At 43.1% G+C, this 22,346-nt stretch overlaps 1 protein-coding gene, 1 non-coding gene and 1 pseudogene across 4 annotated transcripts in view; all 3 read right to left on the bottom strand.

Annotated features, from left to right (window-relative positions):
• The window catches only part of LOC141567605 (large ribosomal subunit protein eL30 pseudogene), a 44,754-nt pseudogene extending 22,729 nt beyond the window's left edge, over window positions 1–22,025 (bottom strand). The window contains exon 1 of the transcript XR_016022161.1: window positions 21,894–22,025. The product of XR_016022161.1 is annotated as a large ribosomal subunit protein eL30 pseudogene (transcript). The remainder of the gene's footprint in view (window positions 1–21,893) is intronic.
• LOC141567740 (small nucleolar RNA U13) lies at window positions 3,111–3,213 on the bottom strand. Its single transcript, XR_012490575.1, has one exon. It is a non-coding gene; the product is annotated as a small nucleolar RNA U13 (small nucleolar RNA).
• ZNF154 (zinc finger protein 154) lies at window positions 5,577–22,026 on the bottom strand. Of its 2 annotated transcripts, XM_088800439.1 has the most exons (3): window positions 21,894–22,026; window positions 10,614–10,740; window positions 5,577–8,909 (listed from the first exon to the last, which is right to left on the bottom strand). In XM_088800439.1, exons 1-3 carry the CDS (start codon window positions 21,924–21,926, stop codon window positions 7,519–7,521), a joined length of 1,551 nt encoding a protein of 516 aa, XP_088656565.1. In that variant the 5' UTR covers window positions 21,927–22,026; the 3' UTR covers window positions 5,577–7,518. The 2 variants fall into 2 exon arrangements, with proteins under 2 accessions (XP_088656565.1, XP_088656564.1); XM_088800438.1 differs by lacking the exon at window positions 21,894–22,026 and having other exon boundaries at window positions 10,614–12,684.
• Between the last annotated feature and the right edge of the window lie 320 nt (window positions 22,027–22,346).

Genomic DNA, 22,346 nt, shown 5'->3' on the forward strand with positions numbered 1-22,346 from the left:
CCGGGTTGTCGTGAAAATGGAGAGAAGTGTTTGAAGATGCATATCAGAGGAAGAATGGACAGGACTGGGCAATGGATTGTCTATGACACGGGGAGACACACGATGGGGAAATGCTTCCAGAGTTTGCAGCGGGGTCACTGGGTGAACAGTAATACATGCCAGTCAGATGGGAAGTCTGGGTACAGCCAAGGTGAGGAAGATGAAGACCAAGATTTTAGGGTTGAGCCATTTTTAATACGTCATGTCTATGAGGCCGTGTATCTAATTCTGGATGGAAGTGGAATCGGGGGTTTATAAGCATAGAATTCATAATTAACGTGATATAAATGCACTAGATCACCCGGAGGTTATTTTTAAAGGAAAAAGATGGTAGCGATACTAGACTCTATAGGGCCCAGGTCAAGTAACAGGTGTACTTCACATTTTAACACCGAGGCAGAGGAGCCTCTGCTGGCCAACAGGGCCATGGAGGACCATAGGGAAAGGTAGGAATGAAAGACACTTCCGGTTGTTTGGAGCCAGAGATGCAAGCTCGTGAGGAACAAAGATAAATAGGCCACTTACCCAGAATGCTCCGAAGGAGGCACCCCAAAACGGTGCCTCTTTGGCCCATTATTTTGAATTCAAGGCACTTAAGACACAGCAGGTGCAAGGACACTGTGATCCCCTTCCTGACAACAGGAGATAAAACTCCCACGTGAAGGAGACTGTACCAGGAGGAAGGTTTTTTATCACCAGAGACGGGAGAGGGAGACAGAGTTGGGGGGTGAGTAATCCCTACCAAGAAATCTCGTTAAACTCGCCACTATCTTCCTAGTTACTTCTTCCCCATCGACTACACACAGCCAAGCCCCTTTGTCTTGTCAATCCTTCACAAATTGAAATATCTTATCAATTCTTTGCCTAAAAGGTATAAAAGCTTCCTGCTCTGGTCACTTGTTCGGGTCTCCATTCTCTTGCGAAGGCTCCCGCATACATGTAAACATTTAATAAAACTGGATGCTTGTCTCCTGTTCATCTGCCTTATGTCACTTTCTATCTTAGGCTCAGCCAGACACCCTCAGAGGGTAGAGGAGACTGTTTCCTCCCCTACAGCTTCTAGAGTGTCTCAATAAGATGGAAAATGCAAAGTGGATATTGCATGTTCACCACAAAAATCATCAGTGTCCGTGGTGAGAGAGAGCAGTTTTGGGAGCAATCTGGTGTATGACAAAAGCATAGTGAAATACAGAACGGATGTCAGGTGAAGATACTGAAAGGATGGATGTGTGTTGAAAGGACAAGTATTCACAGAAGTTCGGCTCTGATGTGGCCCAGACAAATTGGAGTCTCAAGGAGGACCAGCCATGGGATAGTACTGGATTTTAAAATATAGTTTTGTGTTTTTTTTAGAGCAGTTTTGTGTTCACAGCAAAACTGAGCTGAATTCCCATATGCCCCTGCTCTGCCATTGTTGCTCCCACACCCCAACACACATACACACACTCAGCCTCTCCTCCCCTACTACTCTGCCCCTGAGCAGTGTGTGGGTTGTAGTTAGTGAATCTACATTGTCCCATCATGATGACCCGAGGCCAGAGTTTACATTAAGGTTCACTCTTGGCCTTGCAGGTCTATGTGTTTGGACAAGTGTATCTCACTATTACAGTATCACACAGAATGGTTTCTGTGTTAAAAGTCCTGTGCTCTGCCTATTCACCACCCCATGCCCCCTGCAACCCACCGATCCAGAGTTTTTCCTTTTGGGGAATATCAGAGGTAGTTGGAACTATAAGTATGTAACCTATTCAGATTGGCTTCTTCCAGCTAATAATACACATTTAAGGTTCCCCACCAGTCTCCTCATGGCTCTGTAGCTCGCTCATTTCTTTTAAGCACCGAATAACCTTCATTGCCTGGATGTACCCGTCCATGTGTCCACTCACCTCCTGAAGGACATCTTGGTGGCCTCCAAGTTCTGGCAGTTATGAATAAAGTCGCAGTGAACATCTACGTGCAGGTTTCTATGTAGATGTAAGGTTTTGACTCATTTGGGTTAATCAATACCAAGGCGCATGATTGCTGGATTGTGTGGTAATAGTATGTTTAATTTTGAAAGATGCTGCCCATATTCATAGTTTCTACGATGGTAGCTGAGAGCTTGTCAGTATTCTGAACAATCATGCCAATGAAGGAGGTAGAATTCAGACACCGGAAAGGGAGATGTCACCGAGGCAAAACCTTATCTCCACCTTCTCAGGCTGTCCCTGAGAACTGAATAGATATGAAACATATTAACATGAGGCAATCATACAAATGTCTTTCCTGTAAGTTTTACATGACATGCAGCCCTCTTAAGGAAACAAAGACCCAAAGGATTGATAAAAAGAGGCTATTGTGGAGAAGTAACTGAACTATGTGGGAATAGTAAAGAAGGAACACAATTATCTTTATCATGGTCTGTTTGCGGAGAAGTCTCTTTCTCAACCTCCCCTCCTTGACAGTAAGAATAACTGTCCTTCTGGCATAGGAGGGGCATCTTTCACGGTGGTGGTGGTGGTGTTCTTGCCTCCTACAAGAACAAAAGGGAGGGGGTGAGCACACCCTTCTTATACCTGTTTCAGGTGGGGGGGAGTTTGGTTTCGTTGTTTTAAGGAGTAGCTCAAAGCAGTATTTTGGTTTCCTTGAAATCTTTTAGGTCTGGTTTGGCTTTTGACAGGAGGGACATTTTCAGACATGATCGGGGGAGTGAATGATAAGATAGGTGTGGGCCTGTGCATTTTCCTTTCTTGGGACCTGTGAATACAATTCTCTAGTTTCTCCATGAACAATCAGGCAAGATGTCAGGCTAAAATAAGAAGTAAAAGTTAGAAAAACGTGGAGATTGGTGATAGATGCTGGAGTTTCCGGGGACACGATTTCATCAGAGGCATATGAACTTAAATGATTTCTGGAATCCCACAGATGGCACCTCTGAATGGGGGAGGGGCTCTCACTTGGCAAATTATAACTCTTAACTTGTGAACCCAGGGTTGTCAGAATCAAAGTAACAGCACAATAAAGAGGATGCGAATGTGCTTAATGCCAGCGAACTGTATGCTTACAAACGGGTAAAATGATAATTTTTTTCACGTCAGACAGGTAATGTGCTGATGTCCTAACAAGGTTTGTGGGAGGTACATCTCACACAAGAGCATTAACACCCAATCATCACACTTACGAACTACAAAAGATCAAAGTGATCAATTGTATGTGGTGTATATATTTACAAGTTTTAAAAATTTAACAAAACACCCCATCCTTGATTTGGAGTAAGGGAAATCTTGGCCTGTCAGACAGGATAATCTGTAGTGAGAAAAACCAGGGTTCAGCAATTTCTGACCTCAGGATATACAGAATGGGGGGTGGGGTGGGCAGAGGATGAAATGGTGTGTGTGTGTGTGTGTCTGCTTTCAGCAGGTGAAGGGGAGGAAAAATGATGTTCCCTTTATTGCCCATTTGAGTTCTTGCCTAACACTCCTGTAACAAAAAGACACAGCAAGAAAAGTTTATTAATGCCTAGAGCTCACCTCACGTGGGAGAAGTCAAAATCAGAAGTAACTTAAAAGGGCAGTTCAGGATTCGTTTCTACAGTATGTTCAACAATGAACAAAAATGTTGGAGAGAAATGGCAAGAGAAAGGAAAGCAGTTTTAGGCTCCTGAGGTTGGGAAACTGTGAGGTCAGCAAACTGTGGGAAGGTAAATAATAATGTGGGAAACTAATGGAGTAAGGTTGTTTGCAGATTCCTCTGGTGCCCTCTCTGGGCAGATGTCTTCTTTCCTCCTGCTTCAGAGGGGGCACCATTCACATAGGAGTTTTCATCTCCTGCTTTCAGGAAGAAAAGGGAGAGTCAGAGTGCCCTTCTTGCACCTGCTGTGTTTTAAGTGCCTTGAATTCAAAGTAATCAATGTGCCAAGTGGCTTACTTTGAGATGACGTATTCTGGTTCCTCCCCTTCACAGGGAAAATAATTCTCTCCTTATATACAAACGTGTTCCTTTTGTGCTTCACCTGTGTTATGTAGGCCTCACAGCCTGCCTAGTGGGTCTATGGTCAGTTATCTATAGGCACAAGACGCAAGGGGGATGTATTTACAGACCCAGCACTGCCTCACTCTCCTGAGACCCAAGCCACTCAAACCATCCTGACCCTGGTGTGCACCTATCACCTTCTACTCCCTACCTTCCATCTTGATACTTTATATGGCCTATTTGACAACCCAAGGTGACAGCTGATAAACACCACTGTACCTGTGGGAACATGCTTTCCCACTTTTGTCCCTCTGTGCTCCTCAGTAACAATAACTGTCTCCTGGCTCTATTATCCCTACTGGGGGAAAAGGTAACTTTCTCTAAAAGTGTCACAAGGTCTGGTGATTTGTGTTCTCAGCAAAACAAAACATTCATATGTCCATTAATCCATTAGGTAAGGCTAAGCCTCTACCACGGACCAGGCACTATTAGGTAATTCAATGGTGTCATAAATTAGGCCAGTAGTTCCAATCCTCACAGGGGCTGAAATAATTTTCAGGGATCTTGGGACACACATTTTTCTTCATTCTAACAACCCTGAAATTAACGGCATCACACACTGAATAGCATCTCATACTTGTGCCCGAATAGTTGTGACATAAGATTTCATAGTTTGCACAGGCTTCATCCCAGTCCTAGTGCTTCAACTGAGAAACAACAGCAGGAGAAAACTGCCAAACTCTTAGGCATGTGAGCAACTTGACAGTAACAAGACCATGTGACCTACTCCTGCATCATATGCAACTATCGTTAAGGCACCTTATCACATCATTTTTCTTTCTGACCTGCCTATCAAATAATATCTGTTTTTACAATTGGTGGATATCTTAGCTTTGGTTAAAAAAAAATACCTTAGCCATTTACACCATTTAAATCACTGTAAATGCTGGGAGGTCAAGTTTAGGCGAATATGAGAAAATTTAACTAGTGGGCTTGACCTAATCTAATGGCTCAAGAAACGATTGTTTGACAATATATACTTTTGTGTTTGAAGTAAATATTTTGTACTGTTTTACATGTTGAGTATTGCAAAGAGTATTCCAATGAGAGAAAGGTGTCTGTTAAGGGTTGGAGTTGAGAAGTTCTGTGTACATTCAGGAAAAGAGAAAGGGCTGAGACAGCATGAAGGATGGATGCTTCCTGTCGGAACACTGACTAAGGAGATAAAAATCATGGAAATAACTTAGCGGCCCCACAAACCCAGTGTATGCAATTCCTAATTTTTAAATTGTTACAAATGAAATCTTAGTCTTACATAAACTATAATACTGTGCTAACACTTTTCACAGGATTGGGTAAGGGCCCTCTTTAGGGCTGCAGATTTCTTGCTGTGTCCTCACATGGAAGATGTTAGGGATCTCTCTGGAGCCTCTTTTGTAAGGCACTGGTCCCACTCATGAGGGCTCTATTCTCATGATTTAAGCAGCTCCAAAAGGCCCTACCTCCTAATACCATCACCTTTGTGAGTTAGGATTTCAACAGGTGAATTTTGGGGCAACACAAACCATCATCAGACCACAGCAGTATCACTGTACCAGTCATTTTATTTGTTGAGAATGATGAAATAAAAACGGCAGGAGGGTACTTCTGGTTCCCAGTCCAGCAGGTACAAAGCTGGAAGTTGTCACTCTACCCTGACAAGCAGAAAGCTGAATAAACTGAAAAAATAAACTTGTTAGTTGCCTAAAATAAGTAAAGTCACAGGGCAAACCAGTGTTCCCAAATTGGGGATCCCAACAGTCAAATACAGAGAACCACTACTTACTGAAGCAGGATCGCCCAAACTGAAACCCCCTTGGGAAGCAGCGCCTGGGCTGGGAAAACTGAGCTGTAATTGACAAGTGCCGAGGCTCAGTAGGGACAAGTCTGAGATAAAAACTCCAGGGGAACCCAGATATGGGGAGAGCCCCCACTTTTGTGGAGTTTTCCCTCCTGGTTCTTGTGGTGAATATGGAAGAAAAATCCTGACGTGCTTCCATTTTTTTTTAAATAAGGAAATAAAACTTTAAACTACCAAGAAAACAAAACTTGCTACGCTTAGAAGCTTTGAAAATACACTCCAAAAGAACTCACAGGTGCATTCTAACCAGTTTGTGCGGTCTCCTCCACTCTCTATTAATCCAGGGCTTCTGTAACAATGACCATTCCCCTGACCCCTATAATGTTAACACCAGTGACATTACCCTACAGAATTCAGGACATCAGGGCCCATGGCTCCTCTGCAGGACCTGGGTGACAGACGTTCCCTCACTAGCCCTGAGCACAATGGAATATCCCCTGTGAACAAGTGAACAAGTGAACAAGTTTATGTTGCTCTCAGAAGGACTGAAGGTTGTCACAGTGACCCCCTCCTCAGGTTAACTCTGGGTGTACAAAATATCAAATTAGGACTACAAAACTCTGCATATGGGATCTTTCCATAAAGGCTCTGAGCAGCAATGCAAACTAGGCCGAAACTGGAGAGGTATATTGTGCCATCATACTGTCCCCTCTGAGGCACAGAGTCTGGGATCCCAACCAACGCTGTTCTCCACCTCATGCTAGCAAACCCAGTTAATTACAAACCATCTGATACAGTGAACAGACCCCCAGAATTAATAGTGGCTTAAATAATAAGACGTTTATTATTGTACAAACAAGAGCAATGGTAGACACAGTTCCTGGGTTGGTGACTTGGAGGCTGGAAAATGCCATCACAGGAGTCATCACAGGAGACACCAATAATATCCCTGAAAAATGTAGTCCATCTTTCCAGAGTCCTCTAGGCCCAAATGGGTAATGTCCATGCCCTAACTCATCAGAGGAAAACAATGGGAAAGAGTAAGTGCTCAGACTACTCATAAATAGTCCCACAAATGGGAGAGCACGGGGGTCACTTCCCTGAACATTCTGGGGTGGACAAATGTTGCACTGCCAGGAGGCAGACTTGAAATGCCTTCTGCTATAGAACTGGCAGTGACATAAATCTGGCAATGGCCCTGGGAAGGTTAAAAAGTGCAATGCAGTTCCCACATACCTGGAATTTATGTGGGTGTTCAGATGTGTGAGGTTCAATACAGGCAGATGGCACCTTCATAAGGGATCTCCCCCAGTGCTCTCGCAGTGAACAAAGAACTAGTACATACCTGTGCAGTTAAGGCAGTTCTCCCATTTGAAATCTGTGGTATCCATAAATCCTTTGGCTGCAGGTCTTCTCATATGCGCTGCACTTATAAAGCCTATCTCTACTATGATTTCTCTGGAGTGTAATTATGCTAGATTTTGGTAAACTATTTCCTACATTTTTGCAACACTCATAAAGCCTTCAACCAATGTGATGCTATGGTGTTTTAAGAGCCTGGAGTTGAAGATAAATAACTTTCCACATTCCAATACTCAAAAAGCCTTCCTCCAGTGTAAACACTCTAGTGGTAGCTAATGTTGGAACTATAGCTAAATAATCTCCCAAATTCACTGCACTCAAGGTCTTTATCCAGTGTGAACCCTCCGGTGTTTAATGAGGCTAGAGCTATGGCTAAAAGATTTCCCACATTCATTGCACTTATAAGGCCTTTCTCCAGTGTGAATTCTCCTGTGTTTAATGAGGCTGGAGTTCTGAGTAAAAGATTTCCGACATTCACTACACTCATAAGGCCTTGATCCAGTGTGAACTCTCTGGTGTTTTAAGAGACTGGAGCGGTAGGTAAAGAATTTCCCACATTCACTGCACTCATAAGGCCTTTCTCCAGTGTGAACTCTCCGATGCTGAAGAAGTGCAGAGCTTTGGCTAAAAGATTTCCCACATTCGCTGCACTTATAAGGCCTTTCTCCACTATGAACTCTGCGGTGTTCAATGAGGCTGGACTTCTGAGTAAAGGATTTTCCACATTCACTGCACACATAGGGCCTTGATCCAGAGTGAACTCTCTGGTGTTTTATGAGACTGGAGCTGTAAGTAAAGAATTTCCCACATTCACTGCACTCATAAGGTCTTTCTCCAGTGTGAACACTCCGGTGTTGAAGGAGCGCAGAGCTTTCACTAAAGGATTTCCCACATTCATTACACTCATAAGGCCTTTCTCCAGTGTGAATTCTCCGATGTTTAATGAGGTTGGACTTGTTGCTAAATAATTTTCCACATTCATCACACTTGTGAGGCCTTGCTCCAGTGTGAACTTTCCGGTGTTGAATGAGGCTAGAGCTCTGCCTAAAGGACTTTCCACATTCCCCACACTCATAAGGCTTTTCCCCAGTGTGAACTCTCCAATGGTCACTGAGGCTGTAGCTTTTGCTATAAGATTTTCCACATTCACTGCACATGTAACATCTTTCTCTGGTGAGGGCTCTTTGATGCTGAACAAGTGGGTGTTTACAATCGAAGTCTTTTGTGCATTCTCCAGAGTTGTAAAGAGTTTTTCCCCTGTGAAAGGCTGTCCCACACTCACTTCTCCTATTTGGCTTCTCCCTGGAATGTGTGGCCTGATGCTGGAGAAATGCTGAGTTGGTCAGGAAGTCTCTCACAACCTCCCCACAGGAAAAGGGCTTTCCTGACACACAGAATTTACAATCCTTCACAAATGAGACTGTGCCCATGTTGCTTCTGAAGCATTTCTCTCCAATGTGCTTTTTCTGATGCTCAAGTTCTACACTGAAATACAACTGTTTCTCACATGCCCCGATCCTGTACTGTTTCTGCCCATGACATGTTTCCTGGTGCTCAGTCAAGTGCAAAATATCTCTCAGCTCTGCACCACACATCTCACAAGGATGGGCCTTCTGGGGAGACACACCTGCCTTGGGAGTCCTGACCTGTGACACTCCTTGCACAGGAATGCTCTGCTCAGAAGTTGTCTCCTCATCCTGGGCTCCATGCCAACTACCTGAAAACAAGAAATGCTGGTGAAGTACATACTGACACTGCTGGGAGGGGCCAACTACCCAGTGTGCATCCGACAAACCCAGGAATCAGTCCATGTGACTGTGTCCGGGTTCAGGGAGCTGGTTCAGGTTGAGGATGGGACTGCTTAGAAGTACTGGACTATAAAGAACATAGAATGGGAGAGGCCTCATGAGGTGAAACACACAACCATGCAGTGTGACACACTTCATTTCTCCACTAACAACTTACCAAAGGAACTCGTCTGATGCTAACACATGAATGCAGCATAGGAGTGTGTGTCAAGATCCAAGAAGACATGACTGTAATAGGGCAGCTGGTGTCCAAGGACTGTTTAGAACTATATGCACACCTCATGACACAACACATAGGGGCCAACACTGAAAGTAGTGCAGATGGAGTGGTGAGATAAATGGGTGACACGGAGTTCAGAGATGTGATGTTAACCCCAGGCTGGAAGTAAGAGTAGAAGTGACAAATGAAAGTTGACAAATTGGCAAAGTGTCAAGAAAGGGGAAGGAAATGAAGTGTGGCTACTGCCATTTGCATTAAAATACTACTCAAGCAGAATAGGTTTCTGGTATGATTTAAACATAGTACTGACATCATACACTCCTCTAGGATGCCACTCCTTAGGGCCATTCTCCTGAGTCCATCTTGCTGGGGCTAGATTCATGTACATTTTGTGAACCACTGCTTTCCAACCCAACCCAACTCCCTCAATGAGCGAATGCATGGCATCTTGATGATATAAGTACTAAGGGAAACAGGAGAAATGAGCAGCCAGCAGTAGCCCAGAACAACTCACCATATGACAGCCAACAGGAAAGAAAAGTAAGTATCACACACAGAACTTCGGAAGAGGGCCTTGCAAGAACAGCCCATGGTCTGTATTAAGGAATAATCATGTCAGTGATGGCAATTCCTGGCACAGGCAGGTATGGGGAAATGTCAGCTCGAAGAAGGAAGCAGAACCTGGACACACAGGTGCCTTTAATCTGGACAAAGCCCCCTGGTCAAGGGGGCGGCCGGATGGCTCAGCTGGTTAAAAGCACAAGCTCTGAGCAACAGGGTTGCCGGTTTGATTCCCACATGGGCCAGTGGACTATGCCCTCCAAACTAGACTGAAGACAACAACTTGAGCTGAGTTACCGCTGAGCTGCAGAGGGGCAGCCAGATGGCTCAGTTGGTTACAGCATGTGCTCTTAACAACAAGGTTGCCGGTTCAACTCCCGCATGGGATGATGGGCTGTGGTCCCTGCAACTAGATTGAAAACAGTGACTGGACTTGGAGCTGAATTGCGCCCTCCACAACTAAGACTGAAGGACAACTTGACTTGGAGCTGATGGGTCCTGGGAAAAGCACTCTGCTCCCCAGTAAAGTCCTGGAAACACACACTATTCCTCTTCCCTAACTAAATCTTAAAAAAAAGAAAAGGCAACTAAGTATATCACTGGAAGATTCCTGACCCTGACTCCTTTCCTACAGATTCAAGAAAGCAGGTGTGGGCTGCTCAAGCAGGATAGGGTACTGCACACACCTCAGCCCAACCAACCACAGCACCTACCCAGGACATGGGGGAAGGAAGCAGTACCCATGGTCCTATGTGAAGCTAGACCTGCTCCCGAGGAAAAAGGGAAGGGCACACACTGGCTCATGGCACAGGGGTGAGTTTGAAGACCTTACCCAAGGAGGTTATAAGTGCCAAGTTCTCCAGCATCACATCATGGTACAGGTGTCTCTGAGCCTCATCAAGTAGATCCCATTCCTCCAAGGAGAAGTAAACAGCCACATCGTCAAAGGTCACCCTGCCCTGGCATGATGGGGACAGATGAAACCACAAAAAGCTCCTCTGCCAAGAACTCACAAACCCTTCCCACCACATCTACCCCATGCCCATCCTCCTCCCAAGCTCCCCAAACTCAAAGGACAACCAGGCCCTGGTGCCATTTGCACTATTGTTTTCTCATGATCACAGGGCCCAGTCAGCAGCAAGAAGAGGGAGGTAGATAAGCAGATATCCAAGTTGTGGACCTAGTACAGAGAGCTCCATACAATCATGCCAGGCTATTCCACTGGTGTGGCCACGTAAGTCTTGATACCAGGGTCCTGGAGTCACCAGGCATACTCCCTCTCCAAGTATGCAGAATTCTTGAGATTGGATCCCACAGCCACATGCCTATGGTCACCAGCACTTCACTGTTCCACACCAAAGGAATCTCCCTGGCCTCTCCGCAAGTTGCTTGTATTTAAATCACCTCCTCTTCATCCCACTGTGAGGGTGAGATTCCCATCTTAGGCTTATGGGGATGGCCAAATATATGACCCTGACCCTGTACAGAGGAGATGGATAGCAGTTTATTAAAAAAAAGTGAACAACCAGTAGCTGTAGGATGCAAGCTTTATAGAAGAGGGTGGGGTACCTCCGGATTCCTGCAAAAGGATGTCACCAGCGTGTATGAATAACTCTGAGGCCTGGTAGGGAACAGAAACCCACACTGAGGGATAAGCAAAAAGTGCACCTGGTCCCTTTGATGAGAAGGTTGTCCAGGAGACCTTATCAGTGGCAGACAAGTGGGGAGAACTTGCACTCAGGCCAGTTGAGTCCCTCCAGGTTTCACCACGTGTAAAGGCAGTACAATATTGGAACTGAATTTTAGGCCTTACCACCAACAACTGGGTGACAGGATCCAGTATTACTGTAGACCTACCATGATTTCCAATAGCAGTGGCAGCTCCAAAATCCTTCTATGAAGGCCTCTCTAACCAGCTCCTTTCCTTGCCTCAGGCTTAGCACACAGAACCATATGTGGATCTCAGATACCCATGGTCCTCTTTAGCCTGTGCTGCACTTCATCATGTCCCCTCAGCATTCACAACCTTCCTCTGTCCACCTAACCCTCATTCAAAGATAAGCCTCAAGCTTAGTGACTCTCACAGGTGACCACATCTGCAAGTCACAGATGACTTTATTCTCCAGGCTGAACGCAACACCCCAGACTCCACCAAAGACCTCACCAAATCCTGGTGGAGTTCATAGAGTGGTGAATAAGCACCAGCTCAGGCCTGAATATCACAATGCCTTAATCACTCCTAAGCTTCTGCATCTATCTCATGTCTACTCTTCCACTGGAAACCTTGGCCTGAAACTATCCTGTTCCTGACACACTCTCATTTCACGGCCACTTACCTCCCTCACCTCTCTTTGAAGACCAATACCATCTCCCAGGTATCCAAGCAAGAGAGCCAGTCCTGAGCCCCTAATCACGCCCCCTTCCTGGCACCCTAAGAGATTTACCATCACAATCAGAAAACTGCTCCTCCTAAATGTGACCCACAACTCATTCACCTTGGCCCAGACAATAAGTATGACATTTTGGATGTCTCCATCCTTAACCCTTCCTCAGATTTCCAGACCTGTGTGTTTAGCACTTCACTTAATGTCTCCACTTAGTAGTCCCTGAAAAACCTCAGAAACTCCTGATATCTTTCAAGAATATTACGCCTATTACCAACTTCCTCATCTCAGTTCATCTTCCATTCCCACAGCTGCTATGAAGAAAACCCTAGGAATATCCCTGAGTCCTCTGTTTCACTCCCTCATTGTCCACGTTAGAAAACAGTTGTAGGGGGCGGCCAGTTGACTCAGTTTGTTAGAGTGCTGGTTAAGTCGCTGGTTCAATTCCCACATGGGCCAGTGAGCTGCGCCCTCCACAACTAGATTGAAAAGAACGACGACTTGATCTGGAGCTGAGCTGCGCCCTCCACAACTAGACTGAAAACAATAACTTGACTTGGAGCTGATGGGCCCTGGAAAAACACACTGTTCCCCAATATTCTCCAATAATAATAATAATAATAAACAGAGCTGTCATTTAAGAAAACACATATCCAGGATCCAATCACATCTCCTAAGCCATCACTCTGGTCAATTAACCCTCATATGATTTGTGGCAGTAACCTCCACCCTGACCTTCCTTCCTCTTCCCTCAATCCCATTGTCTATAATCATACTTGTGGATGAAAAAGGGGCCACATACTAAACCTGACAAGCTCAGAGGAAGCCTGCATGGTGGGCCCTACAAACTCAGAGACTGAAATTAACCACATAGAATTCTCTGAACATAAAAATTCCTAATTAAAAGTGGGTCACAGTGGGTAGTCACATCCTTGGCTTGTAGCTTCCTTGACAAAGGTCAATCTTTACCTTAAGTGAGCCTGTCTATTGTCTTTTTGCATCTAAGATAACATACCCTTGGAATGTCAGAGTAATCTCTTTTTCAGGACCCCCCCAGGGCACAACCCACCACACCAAAGCAGGAAACAACAGAATCCCTCATTGTTGTTCTTGTCCCCTGATTACCATCTCTATGTGCTATAAAATGCTAATTATTAACTATCCTGTACCCACCAATGTAAAAGAAGTATGTCTCTCCAATTTACTTTTTATCCAATCCCAGAGATTCCCGCCCCACTTTGCTTTCTCCCACCCCCTTAATCTAACACCAATGGATTTCATGTATCCCTGCTCCTTTGATTCTAAAGTATAAAATAAGTTGCAAACCCACCATTTTCTGGAGCATTCTCACTTTATTGAGATTTTGCTTCTCAGCAATTGTCGTCAGTTTGGCTCAAATAAACTTTGATAAGCTTTCTCCTAGGCTGGATGTTTTTTCATCATTACTTGGTGCAGCTAAAAGGATTCCAAAGAAGCCCACCCAAGAACACCCTGCTGGCCGGAATTCTGTGCTAGGTACCAGCAGGGGCCCATTGTGCCCCACCAGCTCCCTTCTTTGCATTCGGTTAACTTGGGTATGCTTTTCTTGGAATTCTGGACGTCTCTGTTTTAAGGTAGAAGGCCCTGATTTTATTTGAGCTGTTTTTTAAAAAAATCCTCGAGGTGGCATGAAAGGTTAAGGGTTGAGATAACCCAGGCTAAAGACAAGAGTTGAGATAACTCAGGGACAGGAGAAAAAAAAATAAAATGGATGGCTGGTGTCCTCACGGTTGTACTAGACAGCGGGGAGAGAAACCGAGGCACATAAGCATGTTGAAGGGACTCAGGAGGTGACAGCCCCATAAACAGCACACTTTAACCCACTACACAGTATCACTAGAAATTTGTTCAGACTCTGCAGATCTCAAAAGAAAACTAAAATTAACATGGGAAACTGCCTCAAAGGCCAAGCTCCCCGACCCCAGACCCATTAATACTGCAGATGTACAGTTTCTAGGGAGCCTTTACTCGAAAGTACTTACAGAAATGGAAACATTTAGCTACACGTGGTATCAACTTAAGATAGCCAAAATGGAGCTCTTTTGACATGTAAATTAATTTTTTTCTGTGCACAATTGGGAAAAAGGCGGCTTAAATAATCAAACTGAATGAAATGGGAAGCTTACCTCAATTGGCAAATAGAAGCCACTTGAAACAGCACAGAGAGACGTGCTTCTCTCCAGGAAGTTAGTAAGAAAATTTTACGGACTGTCTCTGAACTAAAAAAGGTTTCTGAAGCTGCTCATTGCCAACACCCCCCTTTTCCCTCTTCTCCAACTGTCCCACTGTACACTTTACTTCGTTATCTAGACTTACTCTCCTTTCTTCCCCCCTCTCTCTTCTACACCTCTACTGTAGCTCCCTACTGACCTAGGGGACACTCAATAGAAAACCAGACCAGGATAGACTAGGGAAAAAAACCCCAGAAATTCTGGCACCTCCCTTTAGAGAAAAGCTGGTCACACGCAGAGGGGAACCAACAATTGTGTACAAACAGAATTAAGGAATCTACCAAAGATTTCCCCCAACCTTCTCCAGGACCCTGATGAGTTCGGAAAGGAATTTGAATTAACTGTTAGAACATATGATCCTGGGTGTTCTGACCTATTCCAATTAATGTACCTACTCATTTCTAAGAGCTAAGGTTTGCTAGGGAACTCCTGCAGAGGAGTCTGCTTTTATTGTAAAAAGGTTACCTTAAGGATTGTAGAAAACAAATGGGATTTAGAAAAGAAACAGAAGCAAGCATAGGGCTGCTCCAAGGACTATTAGAGGGCGTTTCCCCTTCTTACTAATACTTTAGGAGAAATTAAAATCACCATGAAAAGGGAAACTATTAAGGCCCTTATGGATACTGGGGCTACTTTATCTGTTCTTAACACTACCCAACTAAGTTACCATCTCTTTTGGAGTCAAGTTTCTGTACAAATGGTAGGGACACCTAATCAACCAATGTCTGTTTAAATCAGAACATAGTCCCCTCCAGCTAGGAAATGTTATGGGGCAACATATATTTTTACTAGTCAAATCTGTGCCAACTCGCCTGATAGGGTGAGACTTTCTAACCAATGATGCTCACATATCCTTCTCCCAGAAGGGTGAAATGTATTTAGAACTAAATGAATCAGATTGGGAAACTAATGATTTTAAAAGAAATTACCTGAGAGGAAACTAGTTTTGAGACTGACTGAACGTTTGTTACAGGACATTCCAATACAACTTTAGGCTTTTTCCAGTACAGATATTGGCAAGATTAAGCCAGCCATTCCTATTAAAATACCTACTGATAATATTTTGCCTCTACCTAATATTTGCCAATATCCTTTAAGGCCTCACGCACTAGCTGGAATTAGCCCATTATACAAGACTACCTTTAAAAGGGGGCCTTATATTAGGTTGGTGCAAAAGTAATTGCAGTTTAAAAGGATAAAAATTGCAAAAGCCACAATTACTTTTGCACCAACCTAATAAGTCCATGTATGAGCTCCTGTAATTCTCCTATCCTTCCAGTAAAGATACCCAATGGGAAAGGATGGAGATTTTCACAGGATCTCAGAGCTATAAAGATAGTCTGTGGTTCCAAATCCACATACACTATTATCAGCTATTGCTGTGTGTACTGGCAATATTTTTCAGTGATAGATTTATGTAGTGCCTTTTTTCAGCATTCTTGTAAAAAAAAAAAAAAAAAAAAAAAAAAGACAGGAAATACCTCTTTGCTTTTACACCTGGGAAGATCAGAGTTTACTTGTACAGTAGTACCCCAGGGGTACACAGAGAGTCCCACCTATTTTTCTCAAATATCAAAGCTGATTTGAATGATGCTGAATTTCCCAGAAATCCTACTCTAATCCAATAAGTGGATGATTTACTTTTATGCTCTAGGATATATGAGACTTCCAATAGGACACAATTTACCTATTACAATAGCTAGCCATAAAAGAACACAGGGTCTCATAGGACAAGTTTTGATTCTGTTTACCCCAAGTAAAATACCTTGGCTATCTCATATCTAAAGATGGACTACGGATTAACCCTGAAAGACTCACTGTCACAATTAAGTTCCAAATTTTTCATTAATGGCCCAGCCTCTATATATCTTATCAAAATAAGATCAACCTGATTCAATTCAATGGGACCCTGAGGGGAAACGAGCTGAAGAAATTGGAGACTATTAAACTCAGGAGTAAAAGGGCTCTCTCCTTGCATGATAGCCATCTCTGCTATAGTCATGTCATGCAAACAAACAAAAAAGACAGTTATACTGTGCTTCCCCGAAAATAAGACCTAGCCGGACAATCAGCTCTAATGCATCTTTTGGAGCAAAAATTAATATAAGGACCCGGTCTTTATTTCACTATAAAAAGCTCCTGTAAATAAAATCTCATACTTTTATTTCACTATAAAGACCGGGTCTTATATTAATTTTTGCTTCAAAAGACACATTAGAGTTGATTGTCCGGCTAGGTCTTATTTTTGGGGAAACACAGGAGGTGCTCCATTATTTATGTTACTCATTCTGTTGAATCTCCACTGAACTCTCATCTCATTCAACACTTCTGTCAATTATCTGGCTTCTTATGAAGTACTCTGGCTTTCTGCGCCTAATATTAAGTTGATGTAACAGTCTTAACCCAGCAACTTTATTGCCCTCTTTAAGGATGGAGACATCCACAACTGTGTTTTGCTTACTGACCACCTTCTTGTTCCTAGAAATGATTTACAGGAAACCCTTATTGATAATGCTGACTCTTATCCAAAAGATGAACAGGGACACTGCCAAGCTGGATATGCAATAATTTCCATAGTAAACATAAATTAAAATTCCTTATTTACTTGAATAAAATCTACCCAACAGCTGAATTGTTCTAACAGGAGCTTGTCAATGAGCCAAAGATCAAATAGCCAATATTTACACTGACAGTTGCTATACCTTTGGTGTAGCTCACAACTTGTTGTGGAAGCAGTGAGGCTTCTTAACTTCCTCAGGGCACCCCATAAAGAATGGAAAACAGGTTACAGAATTTAAATTAGATGTCATACAGCAACCGAAACAATTGGCAATTATCAAAATTCCAGGACATTCTAAGGCCACCACCATAGATGCAAAAGAAAATATTTAGTTGATACTGAAGCTAGCCTGACAGCAACACACAGCCAAATTGTCAAGACTTGAGAATGTTTCTTTTCCTATTTAATCAGTAACATACTTTTACAGTTCCAATAGATAGCTGCAGAAGAAGAAAAGAAAATATGGCAACAAAAAGGGGGAACCTTTGACCCAAACAGATATAGCTCAGACCTAATCTTACCTACAGTGGCTCAATTACCTACACTTCAACATTTACATGGGCTAACACACTGAGGTCTTAAAAAGATGATTTCATGGAATAAAGAATATTACTGGAAACCTTCCTCTACTGTAGCTCATAAAGTATATACAGCAGATGTTCTATCTGTCTAAAATACAACCCTGGAAAATCACTTCATGGGTCACAGTTCCCACTTCCTTTAGGTCCATTTGAGGTATGGTAATTTGATTTTATCCAAATGCCACCATCTCAAGGATACAAATATGTGTTAATCATGATTTGTATGTTGTCTCACTGGGTTGAGCCAGTCCCCCGCAGGAGAGCAATAGCTTTAACAGTAGGCGAATTATTAAAAACAAACAAACAAACAACAACCAAAAAAACCCAATTGCAGAATTCCCTGTGAGTTACATAGTGACTGAGGGACTCATTTCACTGGGCCAATAATGCAATCTACTTGTAATATTTGGCCCATTTTACAGCATTTTCAGTGTGCTTATCACTCCAGTCCTCTGGATTGGTAGAAGATACAAACGGTACAATTAAAACGAGGTAAATTTTCAGCAGCTTTTAATCTCCTTTGGGTGAAAGCTCTCTTTATAGTGCTTCTCAACCTGAGATATACCCGTTTTGGTAAACATAGGCTTTCTCCTCATTTGTCATTGTTCACCCTATGTGAAGGGACAAATAAACCAACCTTACTAAAAGTAGACATTCTACATTATGAAGGACTTATCAACCAGCTTAAAGAAATTGATAAATCAGTAACTAACTCACTTCCGTGAGCTCCTGGGAGACAAAGACGTCAAAGACCACAATTCACAACCAGGAGATTTTGTCCATTGGACAAGACATTAATTAACACATTTTTTGCGGGAAACGAGTAAACTCGTTATATCGCTTTTTATACCAAAGCGCGGGAGACGAGAATAACACATATTTTGCACCTCTTTTTAAACTAAAACACTGAAAGTTTCATAGAAAAATATCAAATAGATCGAAAGATATGAATATTTTACGGAAAGTCTAATTTTGGCGAGAAAATGTCAAAAAAGCCCCGTGTTACGACGCGATTTGGTGGGAAAATGCCCGCTTACAAAGTGCTGAAGACTCTCCAACCTCATTGGAAGGGACTTATCAGTGGACATCAAAGACTCCTGAGGATGAGAAGCTGCTGACATCAAGGGTAAACAGCTATCCCAAGACATCAAGAAGGCCTGTATACCTACATAATTGATATTAAACTTAAAATAACCATTTGTTTGATTGTCTTTACCTGCCTGTTAATAGTATTAGTTATAATGACAGTTATACTTGTTCTTTGGGCTTTTCTCAAACCCTGTACTTACTGGTTTTTGCCATGTATAATGCACTCCAGTATATAATGCACACCCACGTTTCTGGCCCAAACTTTCAGGGAACAAAAAATCTTTAATTTTAATTTTTTAATTCAAATTTTTATTAGTTTACATTTAGGTACTTGTTTTTTTTATTATAAAGGAATTTTAGCATTTATTTTTTAACATCATATTATGGTCCAAGAAATTTTACGTGTAACAAATAATTACAAAACATAAGACCAGATACAAGGTACAAGAAATTTTATGTACTGGTAACAAATTTACAATATTTATGCATCACAGAAGGCCAAGAACACTTCTTGTTGCAAGTTCATTGTAAGTTCAACAAAACTGACTATGTATTCCAGGGCATTATTTTGTATATGGATATTGTTATTGATTTCTAGAGTTATACTTTTAACTCATAAGCATAAATAAAAGAATTAAAAACATTTATATAGACATGGAATTATTACTACCCATGTATAATACACATCCTTATTTCTCCCTCACAAATTTAGGCAAAAAAGCGCGCATGATACACAGCAAAATATGGTATATAGCCCAACTGTCAATAATTGCTAAAAGTATGTAAAATAACTTCTATATTACTATTTTTATGGTTTCTCTTGAAATTTAGAAGGGATGTTATTGTAGAAAGAAGAAAAGGCATGTGTGTATATTTTTGAGAGAAGTTAAAAGGAAGTCATTTGTCTTAGTAAGCTGATTATTTCTGAATGAGGAAAAAGAGACAAACTGAGAAGGACAAGTGAAGTTGTAGAAGGTTAGTAGAAAAAATATTGAAAAAGTAATTGTATATATAAATATTAGAACCTAATTATGCCCATAACTCAATAAAGACTACTAACTATATTAATTCAGATAGAAGTTGAAGTGGATATATAAAAAAAATGGCCCTCTATAATGGCTGCTGAGGCACAGAATATTTATTTATGAAACTCTTACTGTCCTCCTGGCCTCTAGAAATTTTTAGATAGTAATTGTAATTTACACCATTGTGTTCTTACAGCCTTGGCCCCTATTAAACCTTAAAGTTACAGTTTCCAGTTATACAACAAACAGAAATCAGATTAATAATGAATGACACTTGAGTGATTCCAATGGAAAGTAGATAGGCCATATTAAAAATAACAATAATAGTAACAATTATGACAACACCATCAGTAAATGGGAACCCATTTCATGGTTAGATTGTGAAGAGGTATATGGTGTGCCCTCAAACGATAAGTAAATGTTATACTAGATGCAAAATACAGAAAAGACAGACAGCAAAACTTGGATTATGATAGTTTACAGGTTAGAAATGATCCAGTGTTTTTCTTTTACTTAGTGAAGGCCCATAAGACTCGATTGCCTCCCCTCTACCCGCCTTTCCTTTAGAGAAAAAAATTTGGCCTTGACTTCCACCTATGGTATGGTCTTGCCCCTTTCCCAATGGTCCACCATTTCAGCAAGACATATGATGTATCTTCCTAGCACTGTGGGACCACATTATCCAAACAAAAGGCTAGTCATCAGAGCATTCTTTTGATTGATTTATGACCAAAAGGGGGAAGTGTGGATGAAAAAGGGGCCACATACTAAACCTGACAAGCTCAGGGCAGGCCTGTATGGCAGGCCCTACAAATTCAGAGACCAAAATTAACCGCATAGGATGGTCTGAACGTAAAAATCGCCAGCTAAAAGTGGGCTGTTAGTCACTTCCTTGGCCTGTAGCTACCTTGACAAAAGTCAATCTTTACTGTAAGTGAGCCTGTCTATTGTCTTTTTGCATCTAAGGTAACACCCCGAATATCAAGAGTAATCCATTTTTCAGGACACCACAGGGCACAATGCACCACACCAGGAAACAGAATCCCTCATTGTTGTTCTTGTCCTGATTACCATCTCTGTGTGCTGTAAAATGCTAACAATTATTAACTATCCAGTACCTACAATGTAAAAGTATCTGTCTCTCCAATTTATCCAATCCCAGAGATTCTCCCCCTCTTTGCTTTCTCCCACCCACTTAATCTAACACCAACGGACTTCATATAACCATGTAACCCTCCTCCTTTGAGTCTAATGTATAAAATAAGTTGCATACCCACCATTTTCCAGAGCATTTTCTCAATCTGTTGAGATTTTGCTTCACAGCTATTGTCGTCAGGTTGGCTCAAATAAACTCTTATAAGCTTTCTCTCAGGCTGGATGTTTTCTTGTCATACTATAGCTTGATGGAGCCAGTTAAGACCTCTGTAATAGCACCTCCCTATTCTGATCTACATCTTTTATTAAGTGCCAGAAGAGACACCCAACTTCTCAGGCAGTCATTCCAATCCTGATTCCTATCCCCCTGCTCTTTATTACCACAAGTAGAAAAGAGACCTATAGCTTCCTGACCACTCTCAGCTCAGTTTTACCTCAGGCATGTGCACACCCTGCTACCAGTTCCCGGATAAACCTTCCACACCTGTTTACATTGGTGGACAAAAATGGAAAAACCTTCATATAATCCTTGGCATGGACTTAAGACCCTGGGATTGGGGTTTCTCCGTGGTCTCCAGACCCAAAACTGGGGAAATGGCACTTAAAAGTTCCAAGACACCACAATCGAGAGAATATGTAGGTGGGAGTTGGGGCTAATGAGGGGCTGGGACACCCTCCCTGTGGTTCCATAAGCACTTCTGCAGTCATAGGAAATGTGGAGAAGCCAGCCAGCCTTAGAGGATGAGACCATGGCGAGTTCAATGGGCTCAGGCCTCCCTGCACGCCTGCCTGGCCATGAAGACTGGGACTCGAGCTGGCTGTTTAATATCTGTGCTTCAGTGCTCAGTATCGTTCCTTACCAGGTCTCCCGCTGCCTGTAACCCTCTCCCACCCGCCGTCACACCGGATGTCACCCACGAACGCCTCACCATCCTGGACGCCGGGGCCTGGGCGGCAGGATGTGAGCAGGCGCCCCGCACCCGGGGCTTTAGGGCTCGGATGGGGTGAGGGCGGTGAGAGCCCGGGAGGGCGGTGAGAGCGCACTCACCTGAGCCGGGAGCTTCAGCGCGGCCGCCGCCATCGGACTCTGTGGGCGGAGCGGGGATGGAGCGGCGGGAGTAGGGGGCTCCGGACGCGACGGTTCCTGTCCCGGCCCTTGCGCGGGGTCACCCGGGCGGCCGAGTCTTAGACCCGTGTCTGTGCGGCGGGGCCACGACTCCTCTCGCGCCTTCTCGGGTCTCGTCACCTCAATCTCGACCCAACGCTCCGGGGCATGACCGGACGAACAAAACCAAGAGCACCTAACATGGCTGCCAAGAGAAGGACGCCAGAAGCTCCAGCTCTCAGAATGTGCCACACGCGGAACCTCCTCTTTTCTAAGCTCTCATTGGATAGAGATGCTGCCACTCGACTCGGAGCATTCTGGGTAATGCAGTTCTCTTAAAGCCACAGACTGCAGTTAAGGAAAGGCCTTCTTCCCGGAAAGGCCAAGGTCAGCTGG

This window comes from Rhinolophus sinicus, chromosome 8 (genome assembly GCF_057876585.1).
Source record: "Rhinolophus sinicus isolate RSI-liver-muscle chromosome 8, RSI-T2T, whole genome shotgun sequence".
In the NCBI taxonomy this organism is placed as follows: Eukaryota; Metazoa; Chordata; class Mammalia; order Chiroptera; family Rhinolophidae; genus Rhinolophus; species Rhinolophus sinicus.